This window comes from Rhynchophorus ferrugineus, unplaced genomic scaffold (genome assembly GCF_030347505.1).
Source record: "Rhynchophorus ferrugineus isolate W39M unplaced genomic scaffold, kcgeb_rfMv2 rfM9, whole genome shotgun sequence".
In the NCBI taxonomy this organism is placed as follows: domain Eukaryota; kingdom Metazoa; phylum Arthropoda; class Insecta; order Coleoptera; family Curculionidae; genus Rhynchophorus; species Rhynchophorus ferrugineus.
The window spans coordinates 14661227-14684549 of record NW_027472588.1 but is presented as its reverse complement, the minus strand read 5'-3'; the positions used below and the strand labels follow the sequence as shown (position 1 = coordinate 14684549).

The 23323-nt window shown below is 31.7% G+C and overlaps 1 protein-coding gene across 1 annotated transcript in view; it reads left to right on the top strand.

The window, feature by feature from the left end:
• The window catches only part of LOC143201932 (T-box protein H15), a 106502-nt gene that overhangs the window by 52276 nt on the left and 30903 nt on the right, over positions 1-23323 (top strand). The window contains exon 3 of the mRNA XM_076413136.1: positions 6622-6895. Coding sequence (XP_076269251.1) covers positions 6622-6895 — 274 coding nt within the window. The remainder of the gene's footprint in view (positions 1-6621; positions 6896-23323) is intronic.

Sequence of the window (23323 nt, the reverse complement as noted above, 5' to 3'; positions counted from 1 at the left end):
AGGCGTTTAGTAGTTTGACAGCTGTATCGGTCAGCATCATAAAAGTGTAGATAGAGGTTTTACTTATACAGGCGAAACCGAGGAAATGTTTTGCATGGTCTGACCAATGCTGGCTCTGAGACTACTCTTTTTTATTGCTTTATTTGAATTTGCTTATAAAAGCATTTGATTGGCTCATTTCTATAACCCGATTGTTTGTTAGTTTCACTTTGTTTATGACGCCATTTGTGCATCAAATGCCATTAAACTATACTATGTTATGAAATATTTTTAAAATAATTAATTGCAATTTGAATTGTATGCTTATAACTCAGATAGGATAACGTCCGTGGGTAACATCTAACATCACATAATCTCCCAAAACTAAGGACACTGTAACACTTGTTTTATAGTGTCTTTTGAATCAAATTTTCGGAAACAACTTTCAGATATGTGGACACGGATTTTCATTTCATTTCATGGTAAGAAATATATGGGGGCAATCTTCTAGACCCTCACTAGGACCGTTGACAAAGGGTGACATACAGCATGGTCTAATTTTTAAAACTTTAAAGTTTGGTATACTTAATGATCTTGTAAACCTAACACATTCATACTGGATTTACAGGATTTTCCGCTGGCTCTGTACTGTTTAATTTCTATAGGTTATCTGATATCACTAAAGTTTGGGTCTAAGAGAGAGTCTTTTTAATTAATCTAGAGAAACCCAAGTAACCATTTTCTACCTGCCTTAATGAAAAGAACCTTAATGAAAAGAATTTGCTGGAAAGGACCAAATAAAAATATTCCAAAATAAATTCATGAAGATATTATTTAATGCCTCATGATATGTCATAAACTATCAAATACACGTGGAAGCAGATATGCAAGCAGAAAGTTTGCATTTCTTGGGCATCAGTAATTGTTTGATTCAGTCCATTCCCACTGTAATGCTGTAATGTCATGTTGCACAATTTGCAACATTATCCCGATTTGTAATTAAGAAAAGTCGTCATATCTTAGCCGAATTATTTTGCCCAGACATTAACAAAACTCCTTAGTCTATTCTTTGGGTTCCCTATTACATTTCTAATTCTAATTACTACATTCCAACCGGCAAATTGCATACTATAAACCAGCTACAAAAAAAAGAGATCAGAGCTTTGATAGAAATCACAGCAAGCTAATTAAAAGATTATTAAAGATTTTTCCTTGATAAACAATTATTAATAATCAAGTCTTTTATTAATAATGTTTATATTCAATCAATTTAAAGTAATATTTTGCCAACTTGTAGATAATACAAAAAAAAAATACCTTTGATCCTTTAACCTCTTGTTTTTATTCAGTAACATAACAGTAATGTCAAATTTCACCCAAAGTTAAATTTTTATAACATGGTTGAAGTTTTAACCAACATACTACCCACACTGCTTAATGAAAAGCATAGAGCTCCTTAAATCTCTTAATCAAGGATAATCGTTAGCCAATCTAAATATAATACTATCAATCTAATAAACATTTTTTTAATGGTCTTTTTCCTATACAATTTAGTCGCCAAAAGTGCCAATTTATCACTACCCGTCGTGTTTTCTTTCCTTGACGCAGAAGTGTGATTTATAAACTGTCAAATTTATCGGGTTTAAAACAAATAACGACTTAAAGCAATTAGTCAGGCGGTCGTGACCAAGAAATCGTAATGATTTCGGATTAAATGCAGTAACCCAAGGCACCTGCTTCAGGTACGTAATCTAAATAGATGTCACCATACGTACAAAATGCGGAACAAATTGTGGAAGGTTATTTTGTCACCGATAAAAAGAAATTCAACAGCTGCCTCCTAACCCTCCATTCACGTGGAGGAATTCTGTCTTTTTTGGTAACCTTGGTGCATATTTTACTATGCGATTTTACAATATTGTTTGACATCATGTTTTTGTATAGTAATTATGTATACTAGTGATTGCCCAGTGGTGGAAAGTCGACCAGGATGTATTAAATTAATTATTTTTCTCACATAATAGAGTAGCGAGAATAATTTAAAAATTATATGTAATGCTACTAAAACATGTTTTGACAATATTTTCAACATAATATAAAAAATATATTTGATATACAATATTAATTAATAACATATGTAATATTTTATATTGATTGAAGACTGTATCATGAAAAATATTTAATAACCTAACAATGTCCCCAGAACCATATCAATTACTATCAGTTCTTAAGCAAGAACAATTTTTCTTGGCTCTTTTGTTTTCATCAAGATCAAATTAAATCAAAAGCTGCTTAATTGCTACACCGATCTGACAACTATTTCTGGATGTTTGACTTTGGCGTAATTCGTTTTATTGGAATTCGTTTATTTGTAACGCATATTACATAAACATTTATGTATAAAATTTCTTCCTCCGTATAAGCTTTAATAATGCTCAATGTCGCGCCTACAGGTGTCCCCACTTTCTACAAAAAGGGAGTCAAAATGCTCGCTAAACCGATTAATATATAAATATTAATTGTTACAATGTTATTTTCAATTCTTATAAATTAGTACAAAGTGTATTAGTATATATCATCAAACATTTTCAATATTTGCAAGAAAAGTTCATGATAATGTATTTGGAAGATGAAATAGTTTTAACAAAAAACTTGAAAAAGTACAAAAAATAAATAAGGAACTCACTAGAAAAAGATAAATAAGATATTTAAATAATAATCGTTGTAATAACTAAATAAAAATAAACAAAAACCTTATTTAACCAATCTACTACATGTGTTTTATATTCTACTATATACACACAATTTAGATTAATACCTACCTAAATTACACAATAGAAGCAGTAGCACAGTATAAAGAATACATTTAGTGCTTAAAAAGTAAACTTTTGCTCTGAACGACTTACGATTTTCCGCCGCATCATCTCAGCGATAACATTATACCCATATATCTGATAATTTTAAGTAAAAAATATGTGAAATTTGAGCGTTTCCTTCAATTTCACCCATTGTCACATCAATAGATCCTGATTTGGTTTACAATGGGACCACCTCGGAAGGACACTCTTTCGAATAAGAAAACTATAAAATAGGCTTACAATCGACGGAGAAATGGACGAACCAACATTAAAAAATGTACAGCCGAACATAGAACCTTCTCCTTTTTCAAAGTCTGTTAAACACGTGATATCATTTTACTTATATTTTTCCATCAACAGCAACGAAAGTCGGGAGTGTCAGCGTTGAAACAAATCTTGATTAGCATTTCACACCGGCAATTCCCCAATTAAGCATATTTTCAGTAATTATCGTGGCGGCCATCATCTAGCGACATTTTTATTAAATTAACCCTACGGAACAAGTTGGCTTTGGGGATGGCGTGTCGCCTGCTGACTATGGCATGGTTTCGTGACACCATGTCACGTTAATTTAATGAACTACGAAAGATTTTTCCGTAGCTGGGACTAGTGCTAATGAGATCGCTAATATGTTGCTGAATTATGATGGAATACTGAATGGAGATGATGATGATGTGACGAAAGTAGTAATATACAATCCGTCGACTGTAGTGAAACAATTTTTCTTCTTTGTTTTTAATGAAATTTTGATTTCCTTGGTGTTTTAGTGTTTCCTGTGTTCTTGCTAGCGTTTAAGAAAATTACCATTGGTCTTAAATCATTGACATCGATTATTTGGTTCTTGAAGTATTTTTGATTTCATTTTACCCACTTTTCTTTCATGCTCTTCATGCTAATGTCACCCAAAAATACAGAGCTAGATTTGTGAACTGTTCTTCTCAACTGATTGACTAACTGTTCTTTAGGTTTACTGGAGAAGCCTTTTTAATTGTTTTATTCATTATTTAATTATTAATAATTTTTTCAAATTTACTAATGTATATATATATATGTTGCTGTAGTATTCTAGGATTTCATCAGAATTTGGTTCCTAAAAGAATCTTTAATATTTTGACGACATTTGGCCATCTTAAGGACTTGTTTCTCTCTGCTCTATATATCACTATCACTCTATCTAGCCCTAAAAATCAGTTGTTTTCTTAAAATTAAATTAAAATTAAAATTAATAAAAATTGATTTGTACAGTTGTGCCTTAGGATTTAAAGAAAACTTTATTTGAACCGCTAATATTTAAATTTTAAGAGACCTAATATCTTCAATTATTCAGGTCGGTTATTAATTAAAAAGAACAGCAATACAATTTCCATGGCAATACAGTTTGCTTCAGTGTTAATTTGCTAAAGAGATGGATAAAGAAGTTGGCTAAGATGTACAAACCAAGTACCTGCTATTTCAACGGTTAAAAACATGAATCGATAGCTTCGTTCAATTAATTTATACAAAAATATTAATTATTGACTATTAAATATTTGACATCATTCAAGTATAAAGATTTTCTTCTACAAAAATCAATTCGTCCAAACTTGGAAGGAAAATAACTATGTTTTAAGAGACACTGTTGGAAAATTTACCTAGAGAACATGGACTGAATGAGGTATCATCTTAAAACATTATGTAAATAAGTAAAATTGCAGGTATTGAGACAAAAGGAAGACATCAGAGATTGTGGAAGAGTCCAAATCTAGCTTTTTCGTGCATTCTCTTATCTATAGTTTTAGTTACAAGATGTTATAAGAATGGATGGATAGATTTGCAAAGAATCTTATACAGGAATAAAACTCGTTGAATTTTTGACTGTTTCAAAGTTCTGTTTATACGTATGATATGGGTATTGGTTAGTTATACAGCAACGATTATAGTTACCGAAATATTCCTGAAACATCGCATTATAATATAGGTAGCTTATCACATAGTTATATGAGTGATTGCAATTTGAACTTTATACTGAATACACTCTATCAAAAAATATTGAAAAGAAAGAACAAGGATGTGTTCACTTTGGTATTATATACAAATTGCTGGAGAATATTTCTGTATCCAAATCCAACTGACACAATAACAGCCATGAAATCGAATAGAGGAATATGAAAAGAAAATTTAATTAGTTTTTTTAAATAATAGATGGCGCCCCAGCCGACACGTCAAAAGTTATTCACGCCTGTCAATTCGCGGACGCGGGCTGTTATTTACGTGAAATCACACAGAAAGAAAAAAGCTGCACGCTATTTTCTAGGTTCGGGCGAAACATCGAAATTATAGGCTGTCGCCATCGAAAATGGATCTAATTTAAGCATTTTACGCGGCACATAGTCGAAACAGTGCACCAAACAAGTGGAGGAAAGGACTGTAACGCCGGATCAGGTCTGTTTCTACCATCAACTTGGACATTATAAAATTATAGACGCCCATTTCGGGTTTCAACGCTTCGTTCAATTAAAATTCATCATCTTTCCGTAAACGATTCAGAATATGGATCAGTGGCGTACGATAGTTCCATGTTAGATCTCAGATTTTCTTGTAATTCTTTAAAATACTTTGAGGAAACTTATTTATATTTGTTGTTGCTTCTTGTAGATATGTTTACTAATATTTAATTATATTTTTAATAATTTATTGTACTTACTGAATAAATGATAATGACTGCGAATGTTATTTTTCTTTTCAGAATTGCTATAATAATAAGTTAAAACTGTCAAAGCACTGACTTATAAAATAAAATATTTTATAAGTCAGTGCTTCAGAAATATTTTACAAAATTTGATGCAAAATTAAACAATTGAATGTTACACCACTGGTACCATAAGAAACGTATGAAACAGGTGTTGGTTAGTTATAAAGCAACAGCTATAATTTCCAAAAATTAATGGAAAAAAGTTCTTAAATACCCTATTATAACATAGGCCATCTATAACACATTATATATATATATATATATATATATATATATATATATATATATATCGTCAGCGTTGTTAATAATTTTTAATACTTTATTCGTGAACATTGTTTAGTTCATTAAAAGTTCTACAAATAATGCAATATTATCTAAGGTTCTTTATTTTGCTTATATTCGTATATTTGATAAATTTATGCATCTAAAGATACTACTTTGGTTTTCCGTTAGTTAGAAGCAAAATATAAAGACTCCAAAATTCTTTAGATTTTTTATACATCTTTGATGAATATAGTATTATCCAATAGATATTAGAAGAATAATATAATTTTTTTACAGTTTCTTCCTAAATCGATATCAAATTATTGCGTCCTTTAAAATTTACTTTTATTTTTATTTGGGTGAGTTTTAATTCATGAACATTTGCTTCTTAGGATACTATTATGGTTTTCTCTTAAATAGGGTCAAATATTAACAAAAGAACATTATAGTTTTGTGTTTGGCCAATATGATTAACAATCTTGGCTAGTAAATGAGTATTTGATTTTCCCTCAAGTGCCTTGATGGTCATTTTTAGTACGATTAAGTTTGATCCCAAGAATATATACAGAAATATATGTATAAAGAAATATTATGTAGTTTCTATTAAAATATAACTTAAATAACAGACATAATTATTTTATTCTATTATTTCGAGAATATCAAAAACAGCTTCTCCAAAACCATCTAGTACTACTTCTAATTATCAAAATCTTCAAGCCTCCTAATATTTACGGTATATCTTAGAGTATTTACCTATCGCAATAGATTACATTATAATGTTTGTTTCAGACGAATGTTCCCCACATTGCGAGTATCATTCACTGGCATTAGACCAGAACAGAGATACGCCGTCCTCCTTGACATAGTGCCGGTCGATAACAAGAGATACCGTTACGCTTATCACCGCTCATCCTGGTTGGTCGCAGGAAAAGCGGACCCGCCTGCGCCCTGTCGCATCTACGCTCATCCGGATTCACCGTTTTCTGGAGAACAATTGAGAAAGCAGGTGGTGTCCTTCGAGAAGGTTAAATTGACCAATAACGAGATGGATAAAAATGGACAGGTACGCAAGATTAACAATTTTATTCTATATTATAAATTAGTATAATATATTAACCAATTCTACTTGTACCTATATATTTTAATTAAAAACTTCTATATGATATTGGTATTTAATGGTTTTTTCTTATAACGTCCACTAAATTATAACATTTCTTAGCAATTAAATAGATACTATACGTTTAACATTAGCTAAATTACAACATTTTTGTTCTTGTTCACTTAGGTCCATATTTTTGATTGTTTTATCTTTATTCGAAACTAGCGACCCGCCCCGGCTTCGCACGGGTGCAATGCTGATACTAAATTAAATACACTACAGAAAAAATATGAACGTTGTATATAAAAACATAGCGGCCCGCTCCGACTTTGCACGGGCATAAAATATATATGCCTATGTCACTCAATGAAAACATGATTAAAATCGATCCTGTATTTTTGGTTCATTCATTACTGCCCTTGGCCTGCACGCATTAAATTTGGAGTAAAACAATTCCTCTTCCCCTATACTTACTACGAAGATTTCCTGCTATCTTTGGAATATCTAAATTCATACAATTTTTATTACATTACACATTTTTAAACGCAAATTTTAAATTTGTAATATCTCCGAAAATATTTGTTTAATTTACATGCTGTAAGGAACCATATTGATCTATATTAATTGCACACTGTATTTAAGGTACTTAATTCGATAAGGATTAATGCCGTATTGCTTAAAATAGCTTCGTAAATAAGCCATTTTCTCACGTAAAAAGTAAACAATAAAAATGGTTAATGTGGGTTATCCCTAAAAGATAAACATATACCATCGCGAACTTTTTTGTAGACCTTTTTACGGTATACAATACTGTAGTACATTAATTTGATCTAACTCGTAGGGTTAGGCAGCGTTTTTGCTAATTGCTAAATAAGCCTAAAAAAATAGGTTAATTTACGACATCACGTTAGAAACCTCTAAAATTAGCAATGTTGCCTTAGTATATTATGCATGTATTATACACATAAACCTTCCTCTTGAATCAATCACTCTATCTATTGAAAAAAACCGCATCAAAATCTGTTGCGTAGTTTTAAAGATTTAAGCGCACATAGGGATATAGGGACAGAAAAGGCGACTTTGTTTTATACTATGTAGTGATATCTTAAGAAAAACTAATAGTGATGTGGTTTAGTGTGAAGAAAGGCAAGTAATTCCAGATATAGAAGATATTAAAATATCTTTCTAAGATGTGTTAATTTAATAAATAATATAACTGTTGGATAAAAAAAAACCATAAACTGTGATGTATCAAAATAAGCTAGAAATATCAGGCGGAGTGGTGAAAATTCGACATATAGAACCTCTAGAAATGTTTAAGCAAATATCAAATGAAACGTGAAACATTATTTCTCACCCTTTCGTCTTCGTTACATCCCTGAGGTATTTCATTCTTGATGCTTACTTTTATCTCTGTTTGACTTTTATCTTAGTATTTTTCATAGTTTTTTTTTATTAATTAGTTTGTTGTTTACTCACTTACCTCTTCTGGATTACTTTCGAATTCAGTAACCATTTATTTAAATACATTTAGTTGTTCTATTTTTATATCTTCAATTTGGATATTTATTATACTATATATTATATATTATAACTGATAAAGTGCTGTAAAAATAAGGCATAATTAGTTAATAATATATTTTGTATTAACGGCCATTACAATTTTCTTATTAAATTGTCCATCACGATGACCACTTTATTACTTTCACTCTCAGTAAATAAGTTCTAGTAGTGAATGGGGTTCCTCCTCAGCTATCTAAGTTTATTTCTTATAATAGTCATCTTAAGGCGCTATAAGCATATGTTCTACAATATTTCAGTAATAGTAATTTTAGTACAATATTAATTATATATATTTTGGTTCAAAAAATCCAGCAACACTTCCAAGAAGTGGATTTCCTGATATGCCAACGTAATATGCATGACAGCCGAACAAAATCGAATGGAATAAAAAAAATTCTTGTTGAAATTGTAGGTCAATGATGTAATCTGTCACGGAGATTGTAACGACAACATAAATTACGGGTGACAAAAACTAATTATTATTTTTCATGTCGCCAAATTTAGCCGAGCGGTTCCCCGCTCGACTCGACCGAGCCCCATTTACGAAATAAATGTTTATTTATTGAATATTTAGATTAAAATATACCTCTGCGACGATTACGATGGTGCAGTGTAATGGTCGCCTTTCATAAATCAGGTGAAAAAATGGAGCAGTTGACGTGAAAACACGAACTAGGAAAACGCGATTTCTCACTTCCTCCAAATATATGTTCCCCTTAAACGCACCGGGTTAATATTATATTCGTCAGTGCTATAAAGGGTGTCATAAGCTTACTCAAATATATATATATATATATATATATATATATATATATATATTATTTCTAATGGTGTTAATATTAATACAACAATATACTAAATTTTTACAGACTATTTTACTACGAAACGATAATTTTAAACCTAAATATGGCGCTAAGTTGTCGTACGAATTGTGTGTACTTTGAGGAATTGTTAGGCCCACGTCATGAATATTGAAGAGAATCAACAAAATGTTAAATAACTGTAAAATGAATATGCGAATGGAATAGAAACAATGTTGCAAAAATATGTTAATCACATGTTTGGCAATCGTATAGTTTTGATATCGATTGAATCAATTTGAGGAAAGGAAAAAATTATTAAATTTGATGATATAACTTTTATAAACTATGTCTAAAGAAATAGTTTACAGTCAGTACCTTATTAGTTAATTAGAAGCTACATTTTAGTATATGTACCACGGAAGCGAGTACAGAAGCTACATTTAGCAAAAAAGAAAGTATTCAAGTTAACGAATTCAAATTATTTATTCACAATATTTAACCCCGATCGAATTATTTTCCTTGATTTAACGATTTCGAATTCATTCAGAGTAATCTGAAGTATTGGAGGTCCCAGTTGAAACAATATCCGAACCTAGGATCTGTTGGAGTCTTGGTGTAGAATGTTCCAAATCATGTAGCTACAATAGAGTATTCGCTGAAATGTAGATGATTTTTCCCGGCTGCGGCTAAAGATTGCTCATTTTGTGGCCGAAGCGAGTGATTTATGATTGACTATTATAAAAAATACATCATGTTAGATAAACATCAGAGTGGATCAGTTTCAAAATCAATCAACTGTACTCGTTAGTCAGAAAATATTCCCAACTTGATCTAAAATCGAAGAGACTGGTTTATCAGTTAATCGTAAACCAAATTTGGAGCTATGGCGCCCCAATATTGGGTTGCATTAAAACGTCAAACCAACTAGTAATCCAATTCTATCAAAATAGAGATCTCTAAGAATAATTGCCAATGTTAATCCATACGTAATCAACGCAGAGCTGCTCAATGGCCTCGAAATCAAATGGATTTAGGAAGTTATACAATATTTTGACCTAAAGCTTGAAATAAGGCTACTAATTCACAGCCACGTGGAAGCCATACAGCTACTGGGCAACTGGCAGGAAATTAGAAGATTAGAGCGAATCAAACCACACGAAGTAGTGTAATTTAAAATTGTTACTCTTAATTTTAGACTGAGTAGTTTGATTTTAGTTTAACTTGGGAAATATATGCTGATGCTGTATTTATCCCACACTTGTCTTGCAAGTCTTGTCTAGTCTGTCTTCTTGATGCAAGTACAACGTAACAGTAGCAATGAATTAATTGGTAAATTAAAATTGTACTAAGCATATTTAATAATGTAATTGATAAAAATGTTTTAAAAGTTTTGGTGACTATCACAGTAATAATGGAATGTTGAAACTATTGGTTGTAACCAAAAGGAAAAAGTTTATGAAAATGGTTTTACGGATAATATTTTGGACAATATACAATAATACATAAATTGTTTCTATTTTTCGCGTAGTATAAATTCGTTCACAATTATTTTTAAACAACATAAACAACAAACAAAAAAATGGTATTTGAACGTATGGATAAACTAAACAATATCTTCGTTAGATGGCTTTGGAATATTTTTTATAATTAAACAGTCCATAGGTACTGATTTTTGTTCTGCTTTGGATTGTATATAGTGGCTCTCCTTATTAGTCTCAGAAGCTCAACATGTTCCTCTTGAAAGTACTACATTTCTTAGAGAAAAAGATATATAAGGCTTCCAATATTATGCTATAAACTTCTTGATAATGAGATTCTTCTTGATAATTCTTGATGAAGGTGTTGGATGTTGAAACAATCTTCATGCTATCTTTCGCATTGCAGGGACATATATTTTTTATAACATCTTTATTAGATACGCTTAGTACAATCTTAATTTACAATTAATTTATTACTACTTTTCCTATATACTTGGATTAATTAACAAGCAAGACGAGTGCAAGAAAATACATCAGTATGTATTCCTCAATTATAAAATTATAATTATTTATTAATTATTAACTTATGGCTATAGTTTAAACTAAATGTATACACTTTATATAAGTTCCTATGGTTTTGTTCGCTTCAATCTCCTGACATCCTGCGGGCTGTCCCGTAGATATTGCTTCCACGTTAGTATGATTTAGTAATCTTCGTTCGTGTTTCAAGGCGAAATCTTGGATAACTTCGCAAATCGATTTGATTTTCAGGTCATCGTGCAGTTCTTCATTAGCTACATAGCGATAGGCATTGGTAATCAATCGAAAAACCTTGGTTTGACAGCGTTGTATGACTAGATGATTTGAATTTTTAGTGCAACCCCATATTTGCACCCCATAGGTCCAAATTGGCTTGATAATTGTATTATAGATCAACCTCTGTGATTTTAGATCAACTTGAGACTATCTTCCGACTAACCAGTATAGTTGTTTTATTTTGATTCTAATGTGTTTTGCTTTTTGTCTAACGTGATGTTTCCAATTTAATCTACCGTCAAGATGGATTCCAAGGTATTTAGCTGATTCTGCTTGAGGAAGCGGGCATCCATTGAGTGATACAATTAAGTTTTTATTATTTCGTCTCAATGCAAAATTAACGTGGACAGATTTGGTGCTATTAAGTTGAATTTTCCAATCTTTGATGGATGATGAAAATATCAAAGTATATATTATTGATAGATCCTCTGTTGTAAATCTGAATTGTATTCATTTAGACCAAGTAGTTGGGATTAGTAATAAAAGAGAAAAAAGTGTCCTTGGCGACTGAACTACAATCAAGACTAAAACCTGTGTGTCAATCCTGATATAACTCTGAGATTGAAAAATGGGGAAGAATATTCGTGAAGTCTTGCGACATCAACAGTATTGATTGAAAAGTAGAAACTACTCTAACGCTGTCTGTGAATTGATGATGATGTTAAATAAAGGCTTATATAACATTTTTAAGAGTCGTAGAGTTATTTTAAATGCCAGAAAATATTTTAACAAACTAAATCGTACCTGAAATCAGTTAACGTCAGTTAACAAAGCTATGTAAAAAAGCACTGTTACAGAGGAATATTTATATTTTCCTAACAAATTAAAGATGATAAGTCCGATGCAAAATATTATGATCCTAAATATTTTCGCATCTGCTAAAGCAACAAACCTCTAATGTTTTGCTCGGTATTAACGCATCATCGCCTACCGCCTTTGTTGGTTCTATCAACAATCGATCGCATCAAACTGTTTAAAATAAATAACTCTATCAGCGCCGAACTATTCGGTGAAATCCTTAATGGCGTGTTCAAACACACACGAGATCTGACAAAATTGCATTCTTCGAATTTTGTAATAATGATTTTAAATGGTTTTACGCGCTACCTAAACTGAAATTTATACGTTTCCCCGACTGGTTTGACCACTGCCCAGACAAATTTCCATGTCCGCACCGGAATTTATAGCGCCTAAACTGACTTGGAGATGGTATTTAATCGACCATTTCGATCTAACTCTACCAACAAGTTTACAAATTGATCATAAACATGTGCTACAGTCACATCAGATTTTTACAGTTTTACTATGGTTGTATTGTTATACTTAATAAAATATAATTGAGTTTTGAATATTTTTTTCATGCAACATCTTTTATTAGGCTTAATACAACCATAATTGTGCATTAATTTATTACTACTTTTAATTTGTACTTAATTCACAAGCAAGACATGTGTGGAATAAATACATCAGTATCAGCATTACCCAGTATATAAGTTCCTATAATGTGATTTGCTTTAATCTTCGGATATTTTTACGGCAATCCAATAGTTTTATTACCCCCACGTTGGCGAAATATTGAATAATTTCGTAGATTAATTTGATTTCGAGGTCATCGTGCGATTCTTTGTTGGTTACGTAGCAATAAGCATTAACAATTAAATGATGAACTTTGATTTGGCAGCTTTGGACTTTTAATCAGTTTAATGTCTCATTGCAACCTGATATTTGGCCCATATATTCTTGGCTAATGACTAATATTCAACATTGACATCACAAAATAAAAAAGTAACTGCCTAAAAATTAAAAAACAATCAAATTTAGATTTTAACACACAAAAAACGTTTTAAAATAAAATGTGAATATAATAATCGTTCTAATAACTAGATAAAATAAACAAAAAAAGTTTCCGACCCTGGGGTTCGCTACTTGGTCTAAGTGATTTAACAAATGTTCCAGTCAAACTAGAACAAAAAAAATTGCTGTCTTGTAGTGAATCGAATCCAGGATCGTCGCATGTGAGCTCCACTTTCTAACCATTATATGATATAGATAGCGCTTGAAAAGCAAACTGACTGACCCTTACACTGAGCTACTTTCGACTTTTTCTCACATCGGTTCAGCAATAACATTATACGCCAACATCTGATTATTTTAGATAAAAAAATATATAAAAACATTGTACGTGCCTTTGAAATTTGAGCTTTTCTCTTGATTTCCCTCTCTTGCCCCTATCAAATCCTAACTTGGTTGGAACAAGATCACGGAGGTTAATTGTTTCGAATAAAAAAATAATTTTGTTAATCGGTCTATAATTGACGAAGAAATCGGCGAATATACATTAAAAAAAATATACAGCCAAACGTAGAACCTCCTCCTCTTTTGAAGTCTGTTAAAATTAGTCTCTCGGATCTTAGGTCAAGTTCGGAGTATATTTTGTCTAACCAGTGCAGATGCTTGACATAGGCACATTTCGATGTACTTTTTTGTCATTTATGGCCAGCCCATTTATGGTTCTTGTTAATTACTGCTCGTAATTTTCCTACAGATTTATGCAAAATATATCTGTAGATAGGCTGGCTGTGTCATCGGCAAATGTTTCAAGTACTGTTTCTTTTGTTGTTGGGATATAGGTAAAGTAATGCAGAAACTGTATTAAATAATCTTTAGTTTTAGCCATATTTTGTTAAAATTGTGTTTATGGCTCTTTATGCGAAAGAGTATAAAATTTTAGAATAAAACATCCTATTCCGATACACCGTAGTTATTATATACAAATATTATATTAATAAGCAAATTAATAAGCAATTATATACACATAACACAAACATAAATAAACATACACTTCAATAAGATACGCTATTAATTGCACTTTTAATTATCAATCTCTTGTAACTCATTAACAATTGTTACATTTTATTATTTTAATTACTTTATATTATAACATGATTAAGGTAGATTATTAATTTATGACAAAATGAAAGCTAATTGAAGAGAATGTAGTTGTTTTATTTCAGAATAAAACACATCTATTTTTTCTTTAAATGTAAATATATGTATATATTCTTATTTCTTTTTTAACTAATAAAGTTACTATGTTGCGGCATAATAATTTTTTTTGCATTGTAATAAGAACCAGAGACGCAGAAAATATATAAGTTATAGTAAATTGTAAAACCACCCGGAGCCACAATTTGAAATTAAGGATTTTGAAATTTTTAAAAAATAGTAAAAAAGATAAAAATAAAGAATATTCTCATATTAGAATTATGGCATTTGTATTTTATTCACTAGACAATCCATTTATAAGATTCACATAATATATTTTTAATGTATATGAAAATCCAGATTATGATCCCTAAGAATCCAGTGGTGATGGACAAGGCAATATTTCGAATTAAACTACTGAATCCTACTTGACTATCTCTTATTCAAATATATAGTATGGTTAAAATATTGGTTGGTACTATTTTTAATTTACATTGCGGACCTCCTAACAAATGAGGACACTATAACTGCGATTTACGTTAATGACACTGGTGTCCTATCAGTTCTTTCTAACCTACAAACTGAGTCAGATCAGCTTCAATACCGTCTAAATGAAATAAAGTAGAATATGGAAGTGGTTTAAACAGCTACTTATATAACTTACACACTCAAGAAAACCTACATGCCGGTAAAATTATACAAGTCATCCCACAAGAAGAACATGCTAAATACTTGGTATATTACTAGGGCAAACAACTTCGCAATTTGTTCTGGTTAAGTGATCTTTACTCCCACTTAAGTAATGCGAACAAAATGATGACATACAAAGCTATAGTCAAGCCATAGTCTAAGATATCATAAAATACTTGCGCAGCATACACATAACTAGGAAAAAAACATCACGTGAGGCTACAGAGATGTGACATATCCAGACTACAGCGACAGATTCCCATAGAGATAGGAGCCACGCCTATTGATGGAAACTCTCGTAAAAATGAAAAAGAACCAAACACATATTTGGACAATACAGTGGCTTATTGTTATAAAAACCTAGTTAAACCTTGTTAAATAAACTGCAGGGTTATTCTTATTTTATTCCATTTAATTTCAAGCCATAACTTTGTATCGAATAGAAACTGGTAAATTTCTATATTACATTATATTTTGGGTAAAATAGTTTTTGATCAGGAATGTTTCACCATTTTTGGAGTATTCTATTGACAGGTCTTCCATAAATTTTATTCGTTGAGAGAATTCCCCCAGAGAGTGGAACAAAGTGATGACAAGAGAGGGGTATGTAACTTCAATATCTTCCCAGTGGGTTGTTAGGGCGGAAGATAACACATTTGTGCAGCTATTTTGTTCAAATTCTTGGTGCAATCTCTGAATCATCTAATCACCTGAAAATAGATAATAGTTTTTTCTTAATCTCTTAGAACATCAACAATCTGCCCGTGGGTAATATATTATATTAGTATTATATTAGTAGTAGTGTTATTATATGACTTCAGTTATATAATGTAACTATCATGGCATGTAGAAGATCACTTCTGTAAGTGATCTACTATACAACTTATAATCTAAATCTTATTCTAGATACTATTGTAACTTATTTTAAAGTACATCCTATCTTATACTAAAAACTACTTATTCTAGAGATTATTAAATCTCATTCTATGTGTCTATTAATCAGTTCGTGTGGTAGAAGCATTTGTTCTGTTGTTCCGTGTATTTTACGGAAGTCAAATTGATAGTCTGGAATAATATTTCTCTCTTCCACGATTGTTTTGGGTCTCTTAATATACAGTTTTTCAAAAAGTTTAGAGATCACATATAACAGGCTTATAGGACGATAAAAGGAGACGTCTTCTGATTTCTTCCTAGGTTTAAGAATCATAATGATTTGAGCATAGAAAATAGTAAATCGTTATTTTATAACTCCACTACAAATATAATGTCACCTTTTTTGGCATCAATCATGGCATAGAATGCTCGCTTTGGACGAGGATTGCTATAACTGGACCAAACCATTTTAGGTTTCCTATTATGTAACGTGATCCATATACGAATGAAGCTGAAACCTTCTTATCAAAAAATTTATTTCTACAAAAAATTCATACTACATATCTAAACCATTCATAATTAAAATCGATAAGCACAGTACAATACTCAATTAAATGGAAACTATTACGATTTTTCTCCACAAAAGCTGCAAATTAAAAAACAACAATTTTCTTTAGAATGTTCATTGTTATTTCTGTATAAATGGAAGAAACTAGCTTGGGAAAAAAAACAAGTGTTGGTAATTTAAATCGAATCTCATAAAAATCGAAAATCGCCAATCTTACTACGGCAATAATCCTTTGTTAGAGCTTTTACAATCCCGGGGAGGCATGGCGCATTTCATATCAATGTACGTGCAAAGCCATAGAAGTAATGACCCGAGACTGAGTCGTAAATACGAGGCATAAATTCGAAATTAAAGTGAGAAACGGTTACAAAAAACGCGCATATTACTATCGTAAACAGCTTAGATTTAGACCACCATGATCGCAATTGCCAATTTAGCCCGTGAAATCGGTCCACCCACTGTACAACTGTCGTAAAATTGCATATAAGTAGCTGGTAGGTTATGTTGAATTAAGTACGCGTTCAGCTTCCACCGTATGAATATACATTGAATGTTGCACTTTTAAATACGCATTCAGCAAAGTTATATTACAATACATCATATATGAATAGGTTTGTGATCACAATCTTTGTTTGCCTAAAATTATTTCACTAAAACTAGTCCGCCTTAAACAATATATTAATTTCAAGTATTCGAAATAAATTTTGAAAAACTCTAATATGCTATAGTTTACGTAATAGTTCAGCAGATCTAAATAAGGTGAATAGGGTGACTACAGCTTAATATGAGGAGAATTATTAACCAAGAATTAGGGAGAAGTTAATGCTACGTTAAAAGATGCATTATCATAAGCAAAGACCATGAATTGATGGTTTGAATGAATTGTATTTGATCACAGTATACATTACAGTATAGATATTTTCCAGGTGTAGGTTCAAAGATATTTTTTTTGTTAAATATAACGGCAATCTTTTGCTGTTAGCACTCTTATATCACGTAGTTTTACCAGAACGACAATCAAGTTGGTTTTAGCGATTTCTGTAAATCCAACTGATTTAGGGGATTTGAAAGTAAATATAACTAGGTGAAATATAATCACTTTATCTTTCAGAAAATTCGAATAAAGTGAAGTGTTAATCCAAGATCACCTCGGGCACACAGTTACTTGTTTCATAAGGCTATATGATTTTTTGTCATGTTAATTTTTTAAATTAATTACGTCTTACTTTAGATTTGCTTAGTATAATCTTAATTAATCTTAATCTTAATGTTCTGCCGGTTTGTAACTTATCATGTGCAAACTCTAACAAAATGTTTTTGTATTACCAAAAGTATGATATTTGTTGGCAGATATCAGAAATGGATAATGCTTTAGTACTATTAAGAACTTACTATAACAGGACAATTGCAAAGTCCCCGGCCTACCAGGGTACCACACATTTTTTTAGCAAAATTAGTTTTTTTAATTCAACATAATTCCCTTCAAGGGTATACATTGATTATAGCGACCCTCCAACCCTTTTCGATATCATTTCCGTAGTACGATTTGTCCTTTGCTTCAAAATAGGTCTCAGTTTCGGCGATCACCTATTCATTCGACAAAATTTTTTTCCCAGCGAGCATTTTTTTCAGACCTGAGAACAGGAAATAGTCTCTGGCGGCCATATCTGGAGAATACGGTCGATGAGAAAGCAACTCGAAGCCCAATTCTTGGATTTTCGCCATAGTTTTCACTGACTTATGACACGGTGCATTGTCTCGGTGAAGCAGCACTGTCTTTTTATTGAAATGCGACCGTTTTCGGCGATTTCGTCTTTCAAACGGTCCAATAACGCTATTTAATACTCGCTGTTGATGGTCCTTCTTTTTTCAAGGTAGTCAATGAAAACTATTTTATGCGCATCCCAAAATACAGATGCCATAACCTTGCCAGCCAACTGTTTCGTTTTCCCACGCTTAGGAGCGGGTTCATCATGTGCAGTCAACTCGGATAACTGCCGATTGGACATCAGAGTGAAACGATGGAGCCATGTTTCATCCATTGTCACGTACCGATGAAATAACTCGGGTATATTACGCTTGGTCATATTCAAACACTTGTCAGAATCATCAACTCATCGTTGTTTTTGGTCAATAGTGAGCTCGCGCGGCACCCAATTTGCACGGATCTTTCTCATACCCAAATATTCGTGCACGTATAATATGATGTACACGTTAAGTTGATATCTTTAGGGTGTCTGCTATTTCATTCAATTTCAATTTACGGTCATTCAAAATCATTTTGTAAATTTTTTAAATTTTATCGTCGGTAACATCATTTGGGCGTCCACTACAATCACCGTCTTCGGTGCTCACTTCACTAGGTCTAAATTTAGCAGAAGGACGGGGCAGTGTCCGGAAACCCTGCATCAAGCCATGTTTTTGCTTCAACTGTAATTTTTTATCAACACGCGAAATTCTTTTTTATCCATTTTTTTCACAATAACAAAATTTGCTTCAGTCAAAATGCTATAATTCATAACTAATAATGATCCGACACCTGTCAAATTTATACACGCATGTTTCGAGTGTAGGGGCTAACTAAAAAACGTAAGAATTTAATCCTAGTAGCGCCATCTTTGTGTCACGCCGGGGACTTTTCAATTAACCTGTTATCTATTAAATTTAGAAAAGTGAATTCAATTAGTCCAAACAGTGAATTATAAAAACTCATTGTGATAACGGGTGATAATGAATGGATCACATTTAATGAAATCTATTATGTGTTTGCCCACTTTGTCTATAGTATTTTAACCTAATATCAAATAAATCGATCTGAAGAACAGTAGTTAACATTATCATGATTATTATGATGGAGAATGTCCGAAGCCTCGCGATTTCAATAGCTATAATGTTATGATAATATTTAAGGAGATATAATAGTAATAATTGCCGCTTACACTCTGCGATAAAACTTTAGCGCACTACGAATTTTTCATTACAACCTTCAACAGAGATATATTTTTAGCTTTTAAATTATACGATTGAGGAGGGTTAGTCATGGTATTCATATAAACATCACGAAGAGGCAGCTATTGTTTACATATTGGTTTTGTGTAATGGAGGAGGATAATTGTTGATATTATAATTTTTTACTTAACAGAACATGAATATCATAATTAACCCTCTTCAATCGTAGACTCCATAGTTATTTTTTAATAGTTGTAATGAAACATGTTTAATGTGCTAAAGAGTTGTCGCGTAGTAGTACATTCGATAACGTCTAACATAATGGTACAGCATATATTTTGTAAAGAAATCATAACATAGAGTGCTAACTATTTTTCGTTACTTAGAGTAATTCATCTAGTCTCAGATGACAGATAACAAATCCTTTTAAATGTTAATATCGTAGCTGTTGAATTGAAAATAATTATTCAGACATAATTATATGAGCGACGTGATAAAATCAAAATGTTCATTCCGATTTGTGTTGGGAAACGGTGTCCGATATAATTATCGGAGAATTTATTATTTTACGAACACGGCGGACACATTGTAATATTATTTTTATTACGCGCTTCGACATAAAGAAACGGAGAAGAAAACGAGAAAAGGGAAGAGGAATAAACGGACGGATTCCTCGTAAATAATGCGAGAGAGCGACCCATCGGGGGGACCACTAGGTGGCGCAGCATAAACAAAGTTTGTCGTAAAAAAGCGTATCTTTAACGTCGCCCAATCAACGGAGAATTAAAATTAAATTTAACGCTGCATTTTACGACAATCATTAAAGATCCCCACGGATCGGGTTATATGAATGACGGTCACCCCCCCGCCGTTCTGGACCCTGTAGAAACGTTAATATTTCAATCGGCCCGTAGTCTGTCCGTTTAGGAGGCAGCGGACGCTCTAGGTGAGAAATCCGTTGTCGTTTGGACATCCCGCTGATACGCCGTAGGCGTATTGATGTGCTTTGGACGTAGATCTACTCAAATACGGGGGTTGTTGCTATGGTACCATCGATTCGATTTTATCATCAAAGAAAAAAATTATATTGATATCTAAAACGGCAATCTACTTTTCAAATAATTCTCATTAAATTTATGTTATAGCCACATAACTTTTGCAACTGACTTTATATTACAATATTAGTTTTGAAATTTGATTTTTTTATGTCAAATAATCCTCAGACAGAAAAGTCGTACCTACAAATATCGTACTACAGATTGTAGTGTGGGTCGTTTTACTCTATCGTTTACTAGACAAATACCTGAATTCTCTATTAACTAGAGGTCGCTTAAAAACACATTTTTTATTGGTTTAAAGCCATCAGAATGGCTTACACACAACATTATCTATCATATGAATTATAGCCTGGAAACTAAGGGTATTAAAGAATGATATTGAATTTCACAAGTTAGCAACTATACCAATGTTAGAAAAGAAAGAGAAATATACATAACAAGAAAGACAGGAGTAAGTAAGCGTACTCTATGACAATATCCATTGTCATGTGGCTAAAATGGGACGTATATCCGGAAAATCCAGATATTGTTCCTCGGGATTATCAGCTATTGGATGATAGACATTTTTGTTCATTTGGGCTTCCTCCTATAAGTATGTACCAGTTTCTGCGTAATGGTGTTCTAAAATTGAAGTAAAAACGGCGGTTTCTAATTTGTACATATATTATAATATCATGATACGTAAAACCTTCATGTCAGAGAAATCAAACCTTTTTTCGTATAATTGCTAGAAATGCTATTGAAGTCATAATGTTATAGGTACTAATTTATATACTTTAAAATAAAATAGATTCATATAGAGTTATAAGGGACTCATATATGTGTATATAAAATACTAGAGACCCGCCCCGGCTTCGCACGGGTGCAATGCTGATACTAAATTAAATACACTACAGAAAATATATGAACGTTGTATATAAAAACATAGCGGCCCGCTCCGACTTTGCACGGGCATAAAATATATATGCCTATGTCACTCAATGAAAACATGATTAAAATCGATCCAGTATTTTTGGTTCATTCATTACTGCCCTTGGCCTGCACGCATTAAATTTGGAGTAAAACAATTCCTCGTCCCCTATACTTACTATGAAGATTTCCTGCTATCTTTGGAATATCTAAATTCATACAATTTTTATTACATTACACATTTTTAAACGCAAATTTTAAATTTGTAATATCTCCGAAAATATTTGTTTAATTTACATGCTGTAAGGAACCATATTGATCTATATTAATTGCACACTGTATTTAAGGTACTTAATTCGATAAGGATTAATGCCATATTGCTTAAAATAGCTTCGTAAATAAGCCATTTTCTCACGTAAAAAGTAAACAATAAAAATGGTTAATGTGGGTTATCCCTAAAAGATAAACATATACCATCGCGGACTTTTTTGTAGACCTTTTTATGGTGTACAATACTGTAGTACATTAATTTGATCTAACTCGTAGGGTTAGGCAGCGTTTTTGCTAATTGCTAAATAAGCTTAAAAAAATAGGTTAATTTACGACATCACGTTAGAAACCTTTAAAATTAGCAATGTTGCCTTAGTATATTATGCATGTATTATACATATAAACCTTCCTCTTGAATCACTCTATCTATTCAAAGAAACCGCATCAAAATCCGTTGCGTAGTTTTAAAGATTTAAGTGCACATAGGGATATAGGGACAGAAAAGGCGACTTTGTTTTATACTATGTAGTGATACCTTTTGATAAATCCAAACTTAAAGCCAAATAAAAGTATCTGGGATCAAGAAGGATCAAATTTTCGAAAAATAAAGTAAATCCTTGTAATTTTATTATTTTAAATTATATACAAAACTGCAATATATCTTCCAAAACGTTTTGAACAAGAACTGAATTATTTTAGTAATAATATTATATATTTTAAGCATTGAATTTATCACCACTCACACTCACATCAATATATCAATGTTGAAGCTTTAAGTTTCAAATGTATTACTTGCACATAGAGAAATAGTTACTTCATAGTTTTCTTGAGAAGTTTCTAAGCCTATCTGCAACCATTAGATCTCAAGAAATATTCCTTACCACCTCTCCTTTACTCTAATTTATATAAAATTTATATATAAAAAAATGTTTCATATTCATTTATAACACGTCATCACAACCGTATGGCAATGGATTGTTCTTAAAATGAGATGTAATTTAAATTAATGTTTGAAAATCAGACATAAACATTCTTCATTTTTAATATTGGCCATTGGCATTTGTTGAGAAGAGTTGGTACAATATGTATTAATCAAAACATTTTCGTTCATTTTCAACTTTTTACTATTTGACAACGTTGCGATACAGTGAAAAAAGGATGTTGGTTAACAACCTATTACAATAGCAGTTCGCATCATATGCAAAACTCTTGAAGCAATTGATTCATCAGTTGTTAAGCTGTTTAAAAGTTATTTGAGTGTGTGTGAGAATATCCTCTAATAGGTCTTGCAAATCATTGTTAAAATTTTTGATTCTCCAGATTGTTGCTTATCAAAAATGACACTTGGAAAACGATAGAACATTATTGCCATTTAAAAGCAAGTTTCTAAAAGTGTTCTTAAAATCAAATGACAAAACTAATGAATGTCG